This window comes from Bombina bombina, chromosome 3, assembly GCF_027579735.1.
Source record: "Bombina bombina isolate aBomBom1 chromosome 3, aBomBom1.pri, whole genome shotgun sequence".
Taxonomy (NCBI): domain Eukaryota; kingdom Metazoa; phylum Chordata; class Amphibia; order Anura; family Bombinatoridae; genus Bombina; species Bombina bombina.
In genome coordinates, this window is record NC_069501.1 from 284,470,353 (window position 1) to 284,489,443 (window position 19,091).

The following is a 19,091-nucleotide window of genomic DNA, read 5'->3' on the forward strand; positions in this document are numbered from 1 at the left end:
ATAAAGCATTCTTTTTTAAAAATCAACTTATCTTCATTCTCTTGGTATTCTTTGTTGAAACGCAGTTATAACTTGTTACCTTCTCACACTCCCGCTTACAGGACTTCTCCAGACTGGCTCCCATCTTGTGGAACTCTCTGCCTCGCTCCACAAGACTCTACCCTAGTTTTGAAAGCTTCAAGCGCTCCCTAAAGACTCTACTGTTCAGGGATGCATACAACCTACACTAACCTTTTCCCTAATACCAGTTCCTCTCCTCCATTGCTATCCCCTGAACCCCCTTAGCATGGAAGCCTAAGATCCCAGCTGTTTGTCGATCATTTTCTTAAGAGCTGACTACAACAGTGCGACTCTTGGCAGGGCCCTCTACCCATCTGATCCCTATAAATGTTTCCTTGTATTCTGCCTATATTTATAGTGCTGTGGAATCTGTTGGCGCTCAGCGCTCTACAAATAACCGATAATAATAATACTATAGCTTGCACTTTTGTCGAGCACCATGTTATACATTTGCAAGAACACTAGATGGCAGCAATGTTTTCACTAAGTGATGACAAGAGGCAAATGTGTAGCCACCAATCATCAGTTAGCTCTCAATAGTGCATTACTCCCTGAACCTAACTAGGCATGTTTTTCACAAATTATACCAAGAGAACAAGGTACATTTAATAACAGAATTAATTTAAAAAATGTTTTAAAAATTCAGGCTCTATCCAAACTATGAAAGTTTAATTTTGACTTTTATGTTATTTAAACAGTCAACTGTAAATAACATCTTTTTTTAAATGATTTTTAATAATAGTTGCTCAGCACATCTATTAACTCTTTTCCTGTAATAATAGCAAAGAAGGTTCAATCAAGACATTTCTGTTGTGTTACTATAGATCACTGGTTTTTAAACCTGACATCAGACCTTCCTAACAGGCCACATTTTGTGGATATCTGAACTGGAGCACAGGTGAAATAATCAGCTGATTAGTAAACAGTTATCTTACCTGCTCTCACACCCGGGTAATCCTGAAAACCTGGCCTGTTGGGGAGGCTTGAGGACAGGTTTGAAAACCAGTGCTATAGAATAACACTTCAGAATGATCCTTTTTTAGCAATTATTTTTTCAATAATTGTTTCTTAGTTGAAGGAGCAAATCTGGGTCAATTGGGCATAATAAATAGGAATAATATATTGCAATTTTTTTTTTATTATTATGTATAACTAAACATTTTATATAAAAAATGAAATGTGTTTACTGTCCCTTTAAGGGCACACATTTATAATACAAATATGTCAAGTAAAGCTTCAGCTTTTTGTTAGCTTTATTAATTGTATAAAATATGAGACGTGTGTACAATATCTGTTATCCTCTAAGTGGCCTACTCCAGGGAATGCTAACAACGTGTGTGTGTGTATGTATATATATATATATCCACAGGGTTTTGCTCAATTATTGTAACATGTTCCACCCCCTCCTTGTGAGAAATTAGGCTCTTTTGATGTATTATGCCCATATATATCACAAGGAGTGGACTGTATTGTATACTTTAACCCATAGTGGTATTTTAATAAAGTGAATATAAAAACCTGGCAGGTTTGGGTTTGGTAATTGTTACTTAAAGGGACAGTCTACACCAGAATTTTTATTGTTTTAAAAGATATATAATCCCTTTATTACCCATTTCCCAGTTTTGCATAACTAACACATTTATAATAATATACTTTTAACCTCTGTGATTATCTTGTATCTAAGCCTCTGTAAACTGCCCCTTTTTTCAGTTCTTTTGACAGACTTGCAGTCTAGCCAATCAGTGCCTGCTCCCAGATAACTTCTCGTGCACGAGCACAGTGTTATCTATATGAAATACGTGAACTAACACCCTCTAGTGGTGAAAAACTGTTAAAATGCAATCTGAAAGAGGTGGGCTTCAAGGTCTAAGAAATTAGCATATGAACCTCCTAGGTTAAAGGGACAGTCAAGGCCAAAAAAAACTTTTATTTTTCAAATAGGGCATGTAATTTTAAACAACTTTCCAATTTACTTTTATCAACAATTTGGCTTTGTTCTCTAGGTATTCTAGTTGAGAGCAAACCTAGGAAGGCTCATATGATAATTTCTAAGCCCTTGAAGGCCGCCTCTAATCACATGCTTTTGTATTTGCTTTTCACAACAGGGGAGAGTAGTTCAGGTAAACCATATAGATAGCATTGTGATCACGCCCGTGGGTTGTGGCAGACACTGCACTAATTGGCTAAAATGCAAGTCAATAGATAATAACTAAAAGTCATGTGATTAGGGGCGGTCAGGAGAGGCTTAGATACAAGATAGTCACAGCAGTAAAAAGTGTATTAATATAACTGTGTTGGTTATGCAAAACTGGGGAATGGGTAATAAAGGGATTATCTATCTTTTTAAACAACAAAAATTCTGGTGTTGACTGTCCCTTTAAGCTTTCAACTAAGAATACCAAGAGAACAAAGCAAAATTGGTGATAAAAGTAAATTGGAAAATTGTTTAAAATTACATTCTCTATCTGAATCATGAAAGTTTATTTTGGCCTAGACTGTCCCTTTAAAGCTACTGAAATCCCTTATTGTGTGAACAACCTTTCAGTACCTACCTGCTACAGTGAAAGTTTAAACCTTTTAACGCCGTTAGGCCGTTGTATTCCGTCCAAATTTTGCTGGGCTTTAGAGCCGAAGGACGGAATACAATGTCCTAACCGCTTGGCTTTCCTGAAGCCACTGGCGCTTCTCTGATGGGATCGCGGTCTGGAGGGCGTGCCTAGCATCATAGGGACACCCCCCTGATGCGATCCCATCATTGAAATCTCATGATCACATGTACGATCGCAAGATTTCAATTTGTTTACAGCAATGTAAACACGTTGATCCAGTCACGAAAGGGTTCTTTCAGTATTACACAGTGGTGCTCTCTCTTTTGTTTTCTGGAGTTGAATAACAAAACCATCACTGCAACTATACAGCACCCATGAGAAGAGTGAATTTTATTTCTGAACAAAAAGCTGGTGTGTTTAATCATTTAAAGGAAATGTGGAGTGTTTATTTTAACTAATTCATTTATTTTTTTGTGCACAGTGTTTCAATATTCACATTGTTATTTTTAAAGTTGATTTTAAATTGCACTTTTTAATTTCCCTGTGTTTACTTAAATAACCTTATGTTTTTTATTTAAAGAAAAATATCATTGTCCACCAATAGATCAGTGGAGATTATGTTAATGACACAGTGAGTAAATAGTGATGCCAGTTGTGCACCACAAAATACGTGGCAACAGGTGGTAGGTAGGGTTACACAATAGCCCCTCTCCAAAACTCTGCCTTAATCCCCATCCTTGAACCCACAATATATATTGTTAATAACCGAGCAGCGATTTTATCCCCTTGGTTGCCAGTAACATACAAATCAGTCATTGTAACTTTTTTTTTGGCAGTAACACACACAGCAGTGATTTAACACCCTCATTACTGCCAATGATTACCTCATGTGGCTGCCATTAACACAAAGTAGTGCATGTGCAGTGTCACCTCCTTGTGGGCCATGTTTGCAAGCATAGAGACATGTGGGGCATTTAAAATGTATCTGCCACTCAGGGGACTTTAGAATACTGGACATTTAAGTTTCCAGTATATTTACATAGATTCTACTGGACAGCAAACTAAAATACTGGACTGTCAGGTTGAATACAGGACACCTGGCAGCCCCTGTGAGTAACTGATTCTTCAATTTAAATAGGTTTAATAACCTTTAATGAAATAAAATGTTTAATTGCTGTTGCAATAGAATGTTTGATTTTTTTTTGTTTGTTTTTTTACTTTGTTTTCATTCTCCTTGTAACATTAACTACATTGATTTCAAGAATTTCTGTTGCAGCTTGACATAAACTGAAAGATTTAGTGATAGGAATGATGACTAATTGTCAGTAAGGTTTAAAGGGACATTCCAGTACAGAAATGACATGCTCTAATTCATTAGAACATTTTATTCCTGCACTATTGAGGCTCCAACTCTGTGTTTAACCCCTGCAAAGGGGTACAACGCATAGTTAAAGTCCCAATTGAAGCCACAAGGTCTGCAGCTCTCAAGCTGAACACAGCCGGTGATTGGTAGCGTTGTGTGACAGCTGTTGCCTAGTGTCTCACAAATGGTGTCCTACTCAGGACGAGCAGTTCTCTGAGGCACCTGAGTGGGACTTTACCTATATGTTTAACCCATTTGGGGGTGTAATCACATATAGTTGGAGGGTCAAAAGTGCAAAAAATGCTTTCTATAACAAATTATAGCATGCAGTTCTTTAAAGAGACACTCAAGTCAAAATTAAACTTTAATGATTTAAATAGCGCATGCAATTTTAAACAACTTTTCAATTTACTTCCATTAATCAAACGTGCTCAGTCTTTTTTTATATTTACACTTTTTAAGCTCACCAGCTCCTACTAAACATGTAGAAGGAAAGGTGTGTGAGAAGGAGCACCTCCAAAAGGAGGCTAAAGTACCCTTTGGACAAACGAATTAATATCGACAATATAATCTTTCCACATAGAGAGCGAGCGTGGAAAAGGGGGTGCTAGAGATATTAATACAATGAGCTAGCACTGGCTCTATGATACAATGTATTACTATGTGCTAAGGTGTAGCCGTAGCGCTAGTTTGAAATGATGTACAACAAAAGTGGAAAATATAGGCTGGGAATTGGCAATGATATATGATTTAGCAATGTTGGTAAATGCCGGTGGTTAAAGATCACATTTAATAAAAAATATATAGATGAGAGATGTTCCGTATCCAGAGTGGATCAGATGTGGAGAAAGTGGAAAAAATAGCTGCACAAAACAAAATGACTAACAAAATCATTTATGGAATGTGCTCGCCGTTTCAGCCTACAACGAGGCCTTTATCAAGATTATATCATAGTCTTGCTAAAGGCCTTATTGTAGGCTGAAACACGTTGACTTCTGTTGATTATGACATACCAGTCCGAGTTTGTTTAGAATGATGAGCACATTTCCTAAATTATTTCGTTAGTCGTTTTGTTTTGTGCATCCATTTGTTTTCTTTTTTTCCCAGGTCTTTCTCCACATCTGATCCACTCTGGATATGGAACATCTCTCATCTATATATTTTTACTTTTTCTGTGGACTCTACAATCTTTGGGATCCTACATCAAAGTTTTGGGACACTTAGACTTGGACATTTTTCTCTTGGGACATTTTTTCCTCCTGGGACATTTCACTTTTATATCCCATTTACTTGGGTCTCATCGCCTTTTTTGGCTGTATATATATATACACATCCTTTGGTCACTACTTTTGGCCTCTTCAGTATATTTGTTTGTCCTAAGTGAACTTTAGCCTCCTTTTGGAGGCGCTCCTTCTCACACACCTTTCCTTCTACTCCTAGAATGATTTAGTTAGGTAATCGTTCCTCTCTGAAGTGAGCTTGTACACCTAACATTTGGCGTTGTCCTCTATAAAGATGTTCTTCCTACTAAACATGTGCAAGAACTCACAGAATATACGTATATGCATTTGTGATTGGCTGATGGCTGTCACATGTTACAAGAGGAGTGGCAATAGACATAACTTTGAAATTTGTCAGAAGACCAATCTACAACTCATTTGAAGTTCAGACTAAGTTATATTGCATTGCATTTGTATTATGCATTTGTTGATTATGCATATCTACTTTATTTACTGGTCCTTTAATTGTGTTTCTCTTGTTCTCCTGATCTCTCTGTGACTAGTAAATATCATTTCTAAATCAAGTTTGGAAACGAGCTAAGGAAAGACAATGGGCTTTGTTTAATGATACTGCTGTCTTTTAAAAAGCAAATCCATCTACGAACAGCTTGTCTTATTAAACCTTTTTTAATGCTATTTAAGGACTAAATTGCATAAAACTGTGGAGTGATGTTTGGATTTTCTTTAGAAAATGTTTTTCCTTATAGCAGTGCCTTAAAAAGATCTGCTCCATTCTTGATTTATTTATCTAGTACAGTGTTTCAAAAGCCAGGTGTCCACAGAAACCTCCAACAAATAATATTTGATTTCCTTTTTTGAACATTTGTGGATAAGGGTCTGGCTTGGTTACTACTATTTTAGAGATAATTCCTTTAGAAACATAATAAACAGTGTTAGAATGAGTTTTGCATGTTATGTTGAATAAATTAAAGCATATACAGTATAATCTGCTTAAAAAGACGCTATGCAGCTGACATTCCCCACAAATGTAATTTTAAGGTGGTAAGGAGCACTGGTGTTCTTTAAAACAATATGAAACAAAAAATTAAATTTTGTGATTAAAAACAGAATTTTAAGAGACTTTTCAATTTACTTCTGTTGTCAAATTGACTTTGTTCTTTAGAATCCTGTTGAAAAGTAAACCCAGAAGCAGTGGTGCACTATGCTAGAAATAATCACTGGTGCCTAATCTGAATATATTGGAGGACATACTGTTAGTAATATTGTATTGTCTGTCCTCTGCAGTCTCTATGGTACTGGAGGGGAAGTATGTTCTTGCCTAACTTCCTCTCTCTTCCTCTATACTGACATCAGTGCCATGCTTGTGAGATGTAACTAAGTTCACTACTGCCTCATGTTGTACTTTCATTAAATATGTTTGTTCCTGTTTATGAAAACCACTGACTGTGACTGGAGATTCTTTATTAGTTAGCTTCATATGTGTGCCCTGCTCTGACTTCTAAGTGCTCCTGCTGTGCTAATGCAACTCTGCTACAAATTCTAACACATTACTGGGAGCTAGATGGTGATTGGTGGCTATGCACATATACCTCTTGCCAGTGGTTCACACAATGGGGTAGATTTATCAAGCAGCAGATGCTGCAATCTACCCCCAAAGTTTCTGGCTTACGACTGCTGCTTTGACTGCAATCATCATGATCAGATATGATCTGGATGATTGACACCCCCTAGCTAGCGAATGTGCAGGGGGTAGCATTGTACAAGCAATTCACCAGAAATGCTTGTGCATTGTTGAATGCCAACAGCATGGGGGGGGGGGGGCTACCCCAACATCTTCAGCTAGGTCCCAGTAGTGTTCTTTTTTTCTCTGCAGGGGTTAATTACTGTACATATGCCTAGATTACAAGTGAAGCTCAAACGTTTTACACTAATGTGCATTAATGTCGCTTGAGCACAATTAATAACACTTCTAAATTGCGCTCATACTATGGGGTCTATTTATCAAGCTCCGAAACACAAGTTATGAAACACAAGTTATGAAACACAAGTTATGAAGCAGCGGTCTAAAGACCACTGCTCCATAACCTGTTCGCCTGCTCTGAGGCCGCGGACAGACATCGCCAGAAATCAACACGGTCGAATACGATCGGGTTGATTGACACCCCCTACTACCGGCCGATTGGCCGCGAATCTGCAGGGGGCGGTATTGCACCAGCAGTTCACAAGAACTCCTGGTACAATGATAAATGCAGACAGCTTATGCTGTCAGCATTTATCGATGTGCGGTGGACATGATTCGCTATAGCGGATCATGTCCGACCGCGGACATGATAAATAGACCCCTATGAGTCCAAAGCTGTTTCTATTACTTGAGGGATAGTTTAGGGCTCGCTAACACATGCATGTCAGATACCTTAGGTGCTCTATATCTCTCACATAAGAGACCTCCATGAAGATGCACAGTAAAATCCATGTTGGATATTGCTCAAGGACTAAGTATTCACATCCAACTGTAAAGAGGCTTTAAGCAGTCAATCAGGATGTCAGTTCAAGGACTTGCCAGTGAGCGTGCATCTGGCATGTGCAGGCACAGTCATGTTATTTTCCTATTCAGTTTAAGGAGGTTAAATATATTTCAGTGAAATCTCATGATTTTGCAGCAAAGCAAAGCATGACCTCAGGACTGCTGATTGGCTATTATTTTCTTTGTTCAACTTGCAGCTGGACAGCAGCTCAAGTATAACTCTTCACAGAGCACTCACTCTAGTGAGCGAAAGAAATTTTGAGGTAAAATATCTTCCCTTTTAACATAGAGATGTTCAGGTGATATTTTCATGTCAGCTTTTATTAGTTATGCTGTATCCCTTTCAAATGATTTAGCATATGAGCATTATGTCCATTTAACTCACCCCTTGTAATACGAGCGCAATGAGCGTGCTAATAGCACTTTTACACTATCCATTAAAAGTATAGGGCGTGCTAAAAAAGTTTTGGCTGCATTAAGTTGCTCTGGTTAAAATTTTTAACCATCCACTTTGTAAAACAAGATTTTAGATTATTGTTAGTGTGAGATAACACGCTGTGTGCTATCACTTGTGCTTCACTAGTAATTTAGCCCAGTATTTGTCAACCAGTGTACCGTGGCACACTAGTGTGCCATGAGAGATCCTCAGGTGTGCCACGGCAGACTGACAACAGTGTGACATATTTTTTAAACTTTGCTTGTTTTTTACTCCCAGTGCAGGGGTAGTTTGTAGGAGACATGGCATAACAGCACAATACATACAGTATGTGTGTGTTTGTGTGTATGTGTATATATATATATGCTGTATTAGGCTACAATGTGTGATTTTTTTTAAATTTTGGGATGGTGGTGTGCCACAGGATTTTTTAATGTAAAAAAGTGTGCCACGGCAAAAAAAGGTTAAAAATCACTGATTTAGCCCATAGTTATCTCCAAGCAACAGTGCAATAATGAAATACTCTAACACAGTAACACATTCTATATTTGCTCTATTGTGTCTCTATAAATAAAGAGACATGAAAGATAAAATTAAAGGGATAGTAAAGCCCAAATTAAACTTTCATGATTTAGATAGAGAATGTAATTTTAAACAACTTTCTAATTTACTTTTATCATTAAAGCGATAGTAAACACTTAAAAATGTTATTGTTTAAAAAGATAGATATTCCCTTTATTTACCATACCCCAGTTCTGCATAACCAACACTGTTATAGAAATATACTTTTTACCTCTGTAATTACCTTGTATCTAAGCTTCTGCTGACTGCCTCCTTTTCTCAGATCTTTTGACAGACTTGCATTTTAGGCAATTAGTGCTGACTCTTAAATAACTCCACGTTCATGAGCACAATGTTATCTATATAAAACACATGAACTAACACCCTCTAGCTGTGAAAATCTGTCAAATGCAAAGGATGCCTTCAAGGTCTTAGAAATTAGCATATGAGACTACCTAGGTTTAGCTTTCAACTAAGAATAACAAGTGAACAAAGCAAATTTGATGATAAAAGTAAATTAGAAAGTTGTTTAAAATTACATGCCCTTTCTGAATCATGAAATTAATTTGGACTTTACTATCCCTTTAAATTTGATTTGTTCTTTTGTTATTCTTATTTGAAAGCCAAACCTAGGTAGACTCATATGCTAATTTCTAATCTCTTATCTCAATGCTTTTGACAGTTTTCACAGCTAGAGGGCGTTAGTTCATGTGTTTCATATAGATAACATTGTGCTCATGCACATGGAGTTATTTAAGAGTCAGCACTAATTGCCTGTAATGCAAGTCTGTCAAAAGATCTGAGATAAGGAGGCAGTCAGCAGAAGCTTAGATATAAGGTAATTACAGAGGTAAAAAGGATATTTCTATAACAGTGTTGGTTATGCAAAACTGGGGAATGGTAAATAAAGGGATTATCTATCTTTTTAAACAATAACAATTTTGGTGTTTACTATCCCTTTAAACAATTCAGAAAGAGCATGTGAGTTTAAGGCACTAAATCATTTTGTAGTATCACATTTTCTGTTTTCCTGGTATACTTTGTTGAAAAGCAAAAGTACATATCAGCAGCAGCAATGTACAACTGTGAGCTAGCTGGAGAATATTATTTGTCTCTTGTCATTAGCTCACCAGATGTGCTCAGCTAGCTCCCAATAATGCATTGCTGCACTGGTGTTGAGTTTAACTATGTGTTTAATCCCTTTCCAGGAGTTAAACACTCAGTTATATGCTAGCAAAATTGCAATCATTTTCTTTTTGGACTTCTATGTCCAGTCAAATCATTGAATTGAACATCCCATTAAAACCAGAAGAAACAAAATTAATTTGGTAAATGTCCTATGGTATATAAAGGGGAATGAATGTAATATGAGCCATTTAATAAAGCACATTTTAAACAATATTCCTTTTTTTCTGAGTCTGAGATTATCTTTGCTTTCAGTCTAGAGTTTTTTTTTATATATAGAGAATCAGACTTTAAAAAAACAATTGTGAGACACTAACTGCATTTCCAAAACATTTACTGTATCTGGCTTATAATATGGAGGTACTGATTACGTTATTTTGTGAATATAGGGGAAATAAACAGTTTTTGTTTCAGAGGTTTGTTTCTCCATTATCTTCAAAATCTAAGGAAATGACCACAGTGCAATATATTGCAATTAACTTTGGATAATTTACCCCTAAAAACAAAGCATGTTGATAATAATGTTTAGGTTAGTACTGGATAAGTTTATTTCTTGCTAAAATAGTTTATTTCTTGCTAAATCCGTTTATATTTGTTCCAGAAATATGGTACAGCACAGACTAAATGTGCCTGTCTGTTTTGATAAAAGTAAAAAAAAAAAGTTACCTTGGAAAATGTTCAACAAAGCTGTTTGATTAAACGTCTCTGAACCTAATCTAATTTTAGCAGTATTTTTTTGGTGATTTATTATATTATTGGGCACTAGTTGGGCTCTGTGGATTTTATGCGAGCATATTGGCAGATAAATGTGCTGAATATGAGTCTAATCTAATATTAGATTCTAATGTTGCATTACTACCCTCTGTTAAAATTCATGCACAGGCTTAACAGGGTATTTACAAATTAGGAACTGGTGCTGTAAAAATTCACACTAATCATGCACTTTTCACTGCTTAATCCTTTTTTGCCATTATATGCTGCAGTTTATATTTTAGTACCAATGCCAAAAACATTCTTGGAGAAAAGACAAACAACGTATTCTTCTTTTTAGCATGGTTTCCTTTAAGAGGGGTGGTTATTACAATTACATATTGCAGGGTTACACAGGGATAGATCAGCCCTTGCATAGTAAACCAGCCATGCAGAAAGCATTGTCATAACCATGTATCATAAAAAAGGAAGATACGCTATATATACTCTGTGAATATGCTTAGAAGTATGCAACAGTTATGTAATACTATTATGGGAGTGTAATATCTTGGCAGATACTGGATTACTTCCATGTTCCATGTTTTGTTGCAAAGTTTATTTGCTCAAGTTCTTTTTATAAAGCTGAAAGCAATGAGAGCAAGATGAAGATATTTATTTTATTACTGTGCCTGGATGGTTCACAAGAATGGGACAAGTTTCCAAGAACTAAATGAAATAAATGCAGTGAATAATAAATCCAAGGTTAACGGTTAAACCATCACGTGGCTTAAGTGATGACTGTAAAAATAGCGGGAAAGTACTATACATGTCTGTTAGCAGAGCACTGACCTGTGGCGCATGAAGGAACACACACCTGCCTACAAAGGTAATTATTGACTCTTTTAATGTTAGATGCAGTAACTAGGAGGGTTCAATAACTACAGCACATTATAAAGCACATTAGTAAGTTGTTTTTTTGTGCTTATTTAGAGAAGCAAAACTATTTTTTTAAACATAGAATGACCTAAGAAAGCGTGAATACTATAAAGGGGTGTGTAGAAAGACATGTTTGTGTTGTGTAACTGTTACTGTGAACAGCTCATCACAGGATCTGATAAAGTGGTGCTTACACAAAATACAAGTCATTATGCCTTATTTCCTAAATTATTATATTTCCATGCACTGATAACCATATTGTAGCGTGATAGGCCCCTACTACAAACATGAAGAACGGACAAAAAAACCCCATTTTTTTTATTTCATGATTCAGATAGAGCATACAATTTTAAGAAACTTTCCTTCCTTAATTTTTTTGTTCTCTTGCTATCTTTATTTTAAAAAGTAGGAATGTAAGCATAGGAGCCGGCCCATTTTTGGTTCAGCCCCTGGATAGCGCCTGCTGATTGGTGGCTAAATGTAGCCACAAATTAGCAAGCGCTACCCAGGGGCTGTACCAAAAATGGGCCGGCTCTGATGCTTAGATTCCTGCTTTTATAATAGGAATAAATTAGAAAGTTGCTTAAAATTGCATGCCTTTTCTGAATCAGGAAAGAAAAAAAATCTGGGTTTTGTGTCCCTTTAAGTAATAAAGGCATCCATAGTCTTTCTTTTGTACCCAAGTATTATTAAACATTATTATTCTCTGTAAACGAAAATACTTCCCTTTATCCAAGTAATCATTTATTAAAATGTCCTTTTAAAGCTCAGCGTACAGAATGATACTCTTCTTATTGCTGCAAATATGGACCTTATCAACCAAAGCAGACGTTTACAGTTATTATTAACGCTTGCGCATTTGTGTCCCAGATGTGCAAAAAGGACAATTAGGAAGAGCTGCCAAGGATTCTGTTGCAGCAAGAGTCACTTAAGAGTAGCATTTATATTACTGCTGCCATTTTTAGCATCTATTTATAATTTAACCCTATACTACCAAAGGTGATAACTGCTTACATTTAACAACCACCACTTAATAGAAAAAAAACAAAAACATGCTTGTGCAGATTGCAAATAGAGCGATCAAATAAGCAAAAAGCTCAATTTCACTTAAAACAAAAAAAAGTAAGTTCAACAGAATGTTTCTCATATGGCTTCAATTTATTGTTAAAGGGACACTGAACCCAAATTTTTTCTTTCATGATTCAGATAGCACATGCAATTTTAAGCAACTTTCTAATTTACTCCTATTATAATTTTTTCTTCGTTCTCTTGCTATCTTTATTTGAAATAGAAGGCATCTAAGCTATTTGTTTAGTTCAGGACCCTGGAAAGCACTTGTTCATTGGTGGATGAATTTATCCACCAATCAGCAAGAACAACCCAGGTTGTTCACCAAAAATTGGGCCGGCATTTAAACTTACATTCTTGCATTTCAAATAAAGATACCAAGAGAATGAAGAAGTTTTGATAATAGGAGTAAATTAGAAAGTTGCTTAAAATTGCATGCTCTATCTGAATCCCGAAAGAGAAAATTTGGGTTCAGTGTCCCTTTAAACCGTTATGTAATTTGTGAATAAGTGCAATTAAAATATGTCTTGTTCAATTAAATGATATCTATACAAAACAGTGCTGTGAGGTTACATCCCACAGAATGAATATTTTGACTTTTAGTGCACTTTGGCACAAGGAATTAAACCAGAGTCGCTGACAGTATTTCTGGAGTTCTGTGAAATTGAATAAATATATTACATGAATCACAGAACAGAGACTGACACACGCTTACTCACTTATTCCCCCTCCTCACACTGTACCACATTCTACATGAACGACACTGCACCTTTGCTTCAATTTATCTGAACAGCAATGTGAGTGAAAGAGAAATAGCTATTTTTACAGTGGTTTGGGCTGAGGACAGTTGAAGAACAGTTATTTTAGTTATTTACATCAAGATAAGATCTGCTGAATGCAGATTCTTTAGCCAAATAAATTGTGCCAAACTAAAGATTCAAATGATTTATAAATATACATGGCATTTAAGAGGTTAACAATGTTGCACTGTTCATCTGCCATACTGGATGCATAGGAATTATCTGCTGACCATTTCCTTACTGAAGCTTAGATGTTAGCAAAATAATTAAACTTCCGTCCTGTAGACATATTTGTTCTTATTGGAAGGAATGGGTTAACCTCTCAAGTCTTTGCTTTCGTGTCAGATGGGAATGTGTCAGCTTTCACTTGTGAGTTAAAGCTTTTGCTTCCCCTGACAGAAAACATCTGGATTTTCTGGAGAAACAGATCTTAGGCACTTCACTTCTATTTTAGTACAGCTTGGTGCACGAATCACAGAACATTCTATCTATCTATCTATCTATCTATCTATCTATCTAGCATTAATAGTTTTTAATAAACATGCTTTTGCATTGAAAACATTATATATAGAAATAGGCACATCTAAATGGTTAGTACATTTATTTAACACCAGCATCTGTATAACATGAACAGCTATCACTGGTGCATGATTCTCAGTACACCAGCTATTACATTTGACCATTTTAACTTCTCTATCAGAACTGCATGAATTGATATCCTCTTGGACAGGGGGTACAGTCTTTTCACATGCAGGGACATACTTGCAAGGTGGGTGAAATCATTTTAGAAAGTTTGTAGGAGTAAACAAAGTGTATAACTTTAAATAAGCTAACTAGAATTGATCAACTCTTTAATAATAAGCGCCAGGAATGAGGCACATGTAGAGAAGAGGAATTATTTGTGTGTTGCAGATGGCAAGAGGTAAAGGAGGAGAGGGGGCCAGACCAATAATAATTGATGACTGTATTATGACCCTAGCATTATATGCTAGACAGTCCTGCTCTAGGTAATTTGCTTTAACCTAAATGTTTAGCAATGTACACTTGTATAATGTGCATCGAATTGTATTGTAGCTTGACAGTTCTGTTTATGACATAGATAACAAACACTATATGCAGGTTTCAGTTCCAACAGTCCTTATTAGCAGTTCATATTAGAAGCTTATATAAATATAATGCATACAGATATTTTTAGTTAAACATGCAGAACAGCCTTTCTTTTTAACAAGCACCATCAACCCCACATATAACTTGCTGATTGACCCTTCTGTATAATAAGCAAACTTTACTTTCCATCCATATACAAGGCAGAGCCTCTCCCTATTTAGCATGCAAAACCATACTTATATATAGCATGCAGAATTATCGACCTGCCTGTCTGTCTGTCTGGTTGAGCACAAACATACACAAGCTGTCTGTCTCTGCATAACATACCCACTAATTCCACTGTACAGAACATGCACAACCTTCCTTTTTATTATAACGTGCATTTCATCCTGTCATGTAAAAAAGCATCTTTACAACCCAGTAGCCTATCATTCTCAGTCCTTTTGTATAACATGCAGAATATCCTTGCTTTATAAATGATGAGCTTGCTCTCTATATAATATACACAGTGATCTGTATATTCAGTTACTCCCTTATGCTTATCTCACACCTATGTGTATTAATAAATTATATATATATATATATATATATATATATATATATTCATATTTATTTAGGGTTTGAAATTTCCACTAGCCCCAGACAAGTATGAAATCACAGTGGTCGAGTAAAAAAATTGACTTTTTTTTCATTGAGTGGACTAGTAGCTTTTTCTATCTATCTATCTATCTATCTATCTATCTATCTATCTATCTATCTATCTATCTGTCTGTCTGTCTGTCTGTCTGTCTGTCTGTCTGTCTGTCTGTCTGTCTATCTATTAATATATATACTATATATTATCTTTAACTAGGCAGTTGCACAGCTGGTGAGATAAAGTTGGCTCTCCATAAGATGAATAACTGGTGTAAGATGGAGTGTGACGGAGGTAAAGTATGCTTGACAAAGGCTATTATGATATATAATCAAAGTAGGCAGGGTTATGTTATGAAGATGTATCATTTGTTGTATATAAAAGTATATGCGCTTTATACATATACTTACTGTGCATTGTGTTAAGATGTACAGTTAACCATGGGTTCACTTCTATACTGTGTATTATGCATATCAGCTCCATCATTATAACACAATGTATAGTTGCCACCAGGGCTACCTTTAGATAGTTTCTGCTCACTGATAAATCAGATACTGCATGACATATCTAGTCACTTGTGCACAGTAATGTTACTGCTAACATGTGCACTCAGCACACATACCTATGTCTTCTTTATTAAATCTATACATTCTCCAGTACTATTTCTGATGGGCTGTACCAGGTAGGTATGTGTTCAGAACACAGAATGTTTATGGCATTAACCTGTCAGGAAAGAGCATCTCTTTGAGAAAATGTCTCTAGGGAACTGCTTAAAGGGACGTTAAACCCAAATTTTCTCTTTCATGATTCAGATAGAGAATACAATTTAAAAAAACTTTCTAATATAATTCTCTTATCTAATTTGCTTCATTCTCTTGATATTCCTTCCTGAAAAGCATATCTAGATAGGCTCAGTAGCTTCTGATTGGTGGCTGCACATATTTGCCTCATGTGATTGGCTCACCCATCATTGCTATTTCTTTAACAAAGGATATCTAAATATTGATGCAAATTAGATAATAGAAGTAAATTGGAATTTTGTTTAAAATTGTATTCTCTGTCTGAATCATGAAAGAAAATTTTTGGGTTTAATGTCCCTTTAATGATAAATTCAGCCTTAATTGCCCTGTATGGTTAACCAGTGTTGTCTTATGACTATAAATGTTCAGTAACCCACTAGTGTGTGTGACTGTTAATACGGTACAGTAGATGATTAACACATTAGGTGATTGATGTCTTTAACTCTGAGTAGACTAGTTATTTTCCCTAAATGCTTGTCTATATAAACTTTAGTAATACATTTCTATTCCTGTTTGTGTGCAAAATCCTCCCTCTAGTTTTTCTCCCTCTTTTCCATTCTCAAACTCTCCTATTTCTCTTCCATCCTCTTTATATATAATCAATACATAATGTTTTTCCTGTTTATCTTTACATTTGAAGCACACACTGCTTTGACAGTAGACACACGATTTGCCTTCATAAAATGCACAAGTTTACAAAAAAAAAACAGATTCAATTCTTATCAGGATTTAAATTAAGGAATTTAAGGAACAGGTGTTTATGTGCTTAGCTCATTAAAAAAACTTAGTATCCAGGCATTTAGTGAAATACAGTTCCCATTCTAAAACTTACTTTAAACTAAATGTACATCCTAAATACGTCTCATAACAGAAGAATTCATGTTAATGTCTTATAAGAACTGAAGGTCTATTTTCTTTGCCCATGTTTAGGGAGTCATTTTAATTAATCTCCAGGGTACCATTATTTCAGCCTAACCCAATTGTTCTTTAACTCCTTTACTGTATTTACCCCAACACAAAGCTGATGTTTCTATAAATACGTACTTTCATTAATTACTTGTTAAACTATTACCCTCCAACTTCAAACTGTGACCCCTTGTTCTGGAATTTCTTTAGCACACTTAGTAACTTTTAACTGGTAAGCTTCTGTTTAAATTCCTGTGACATATCACATTTTAACTAAAAGGAGAATTATTTTGTAGAAACTGTAGCATGTTTAATGACTATTAGCTTGCAATGCATTCACTTCTGCCTGTCAGTTTTATGATCCAGGTATAAGTCTGGAAAACTTCTGTAGTGAATTTTACAACTTTATAGACAAATCAGAATAAGTATTTTCAGACCTACATGGTGTTCAGGTTTCAAAGAACTGCTTAAGTATTTTTTTTTAACCGTGTTAATGCACATGTATTTGCAGACTTTTTTTGGTTATTCTAAATGTCTAGCATGGCATTTAGGGCTCCCTGCTGTAAAGGTCTTAGGTTACAATTTTGCTATGCTTTGCGGAAGGGGAATGATGGGAGACATTATTTTAACTGACTGATGTCAAACTGCAGAAGGTTGCAAGGCAGGGTGTGATTTCCTACAGAGCTGAGTTTGGATGAGATTCAGTAGTCTGCAGGGGTGAGGTCAAAGCATGAATTTCTGCAAGGTAAGGTGCACTGCATGGATTACAAATAACCGGATGTCCTGTGCAATGCAGGAGCCAACTATAAATGCTGATCTACTGATCATAGAATTGCTATATGTAAGGGATATCATAGTATACTGAATTTTAGAGAGGTAAGTATATATTCGTTCAGTGATACAATACTAAAAAATTGTGCTGAATAGTGATTCACAAAAATATAACATTAAATGATACTTATTGGTAAATGTCTTTCAATAAGCAGTCATTTACCATCAGTATCATTTTATGTTATATTTTTGTGAATCACTATTTGGCACAATTTGTTTTAGTATTGTATAACTTTATTTCTTTTTGTGTCAGTTATATATTGTGTAATATTTTATTAGATTATATATTGATTCAGTGCTTTTATATGAGCTTATATAAGGCAATGTGCACTATGAAGTGGATTTTAAATTGTAATAGTTATGGAAATAAAGATTGAACTACCCACATTTAAAGAGCTATGCTTTGCAGATGAGTGTTCAATGTTGTACAGGTCAGTAATAAAAACTATGTTTTCCATTGCAGTAAAACTATATTTTAGAGACCAGGTGTTCCTATGTAGAGCATCCTAAACTTCCTGCATAAACATATCTTCAAGCAATAAAACCCCAAAAAACTATCAAGAGATAAAAGGACAACTGTTGCAAGGGTCAAATCAAGACACCACATTTTTTAAGAGCATAGGGTTACACTACCATGCATGGTTACTTACCTCCTTGCAGAGAAGTTTGGCAGAAGATGAGCAGCAGTATGATGCTCCTCAGTAGAGCGGCAGGTCGTATGTTCTCCATGTCTCACAATGCCCCCGTCCCCTCACACATGCTGGGTTTTATCCCGCTGCTCAGCTCACATCCCCAATGAGGGAGGGGCGGCGAGAGACACGACGTCATCTTAACTGTGCCAGCAGCCCCCTCCTACCCCCCTGATTATTGGGAGAGGAGGGGGATATTTTATTTTGTTTTGTTTCCTTTTTTTCTTTTTCTATTTTTTTTTTTCATTTTTCTTGGCTAACACTCTGCAATTCTGGCTGAAATAGACTTGGGAGCAGAGCCAGAGGGGGGGGGGGGGGGGGGGGGTTGCAGATTTCTCTGTGTGTTTATCTGTCTCTCTCTCATTCTATGTCTGTCTGACTCTACACTTTCTTCACAGAGGATTTATCAAAGTTTCACTCTCGTTGTGCACTGGTGCAAAATACATCCAGATTTATCAATGAACTCATTTCATTACTTTCAACAAGAAAAAAATATGCAGGTGTTACCCTGGGAAAATAAAAGAAATATGTTTCCAACTTGCAACAATGTCTGTTTAAGGGGGAGAACTATTGTTGAATTTTTGGGATAGTTTGAAGTAAGTGATTGAAAATTGTTTTTCTTTTGTTTTTCTTCTATTACTAGGGTGATCATTAGAAATATTATACAGTTTTACAGCAGTATAATGGGCATACTTATAATCAGTACTGGTA

The 19,091-nt window shown here is 35.8% G+C and overlaps 1 protein-coding gene across 8 annotated transcripts in view; it reads right to left on the reverse strand.

Annotated features, from left to right (window-relative positions):
• The window catches only part of ELN (elastin), a 103,241-nt gene extending 84,761 nt beyond the window's left edge, over positions 1–18,480 (reverse strand). For 7 of the 8 annotated variants that reach the window (XM_053706333.1, XM_053706332.1, XM_053706334.1 and 4 more), the window contains exon 1: positions 18,342–18,480. In XM_053706333.1, the coding sequence (XP_053562308.1) occupies positions 18,342–18,420 (79 nt within the window). In that variant the 5' untranslated portion in view covers positions 18,421–18,480. The remainder of the gene's footprint in view (positions 1–18,341) is intronic. The other variant, XM_053706335.1, reaches the window with a different exon arrangement.
• Between the last annotated feature and the right edge of the window lie 611 nt (positions 18,481–19,091).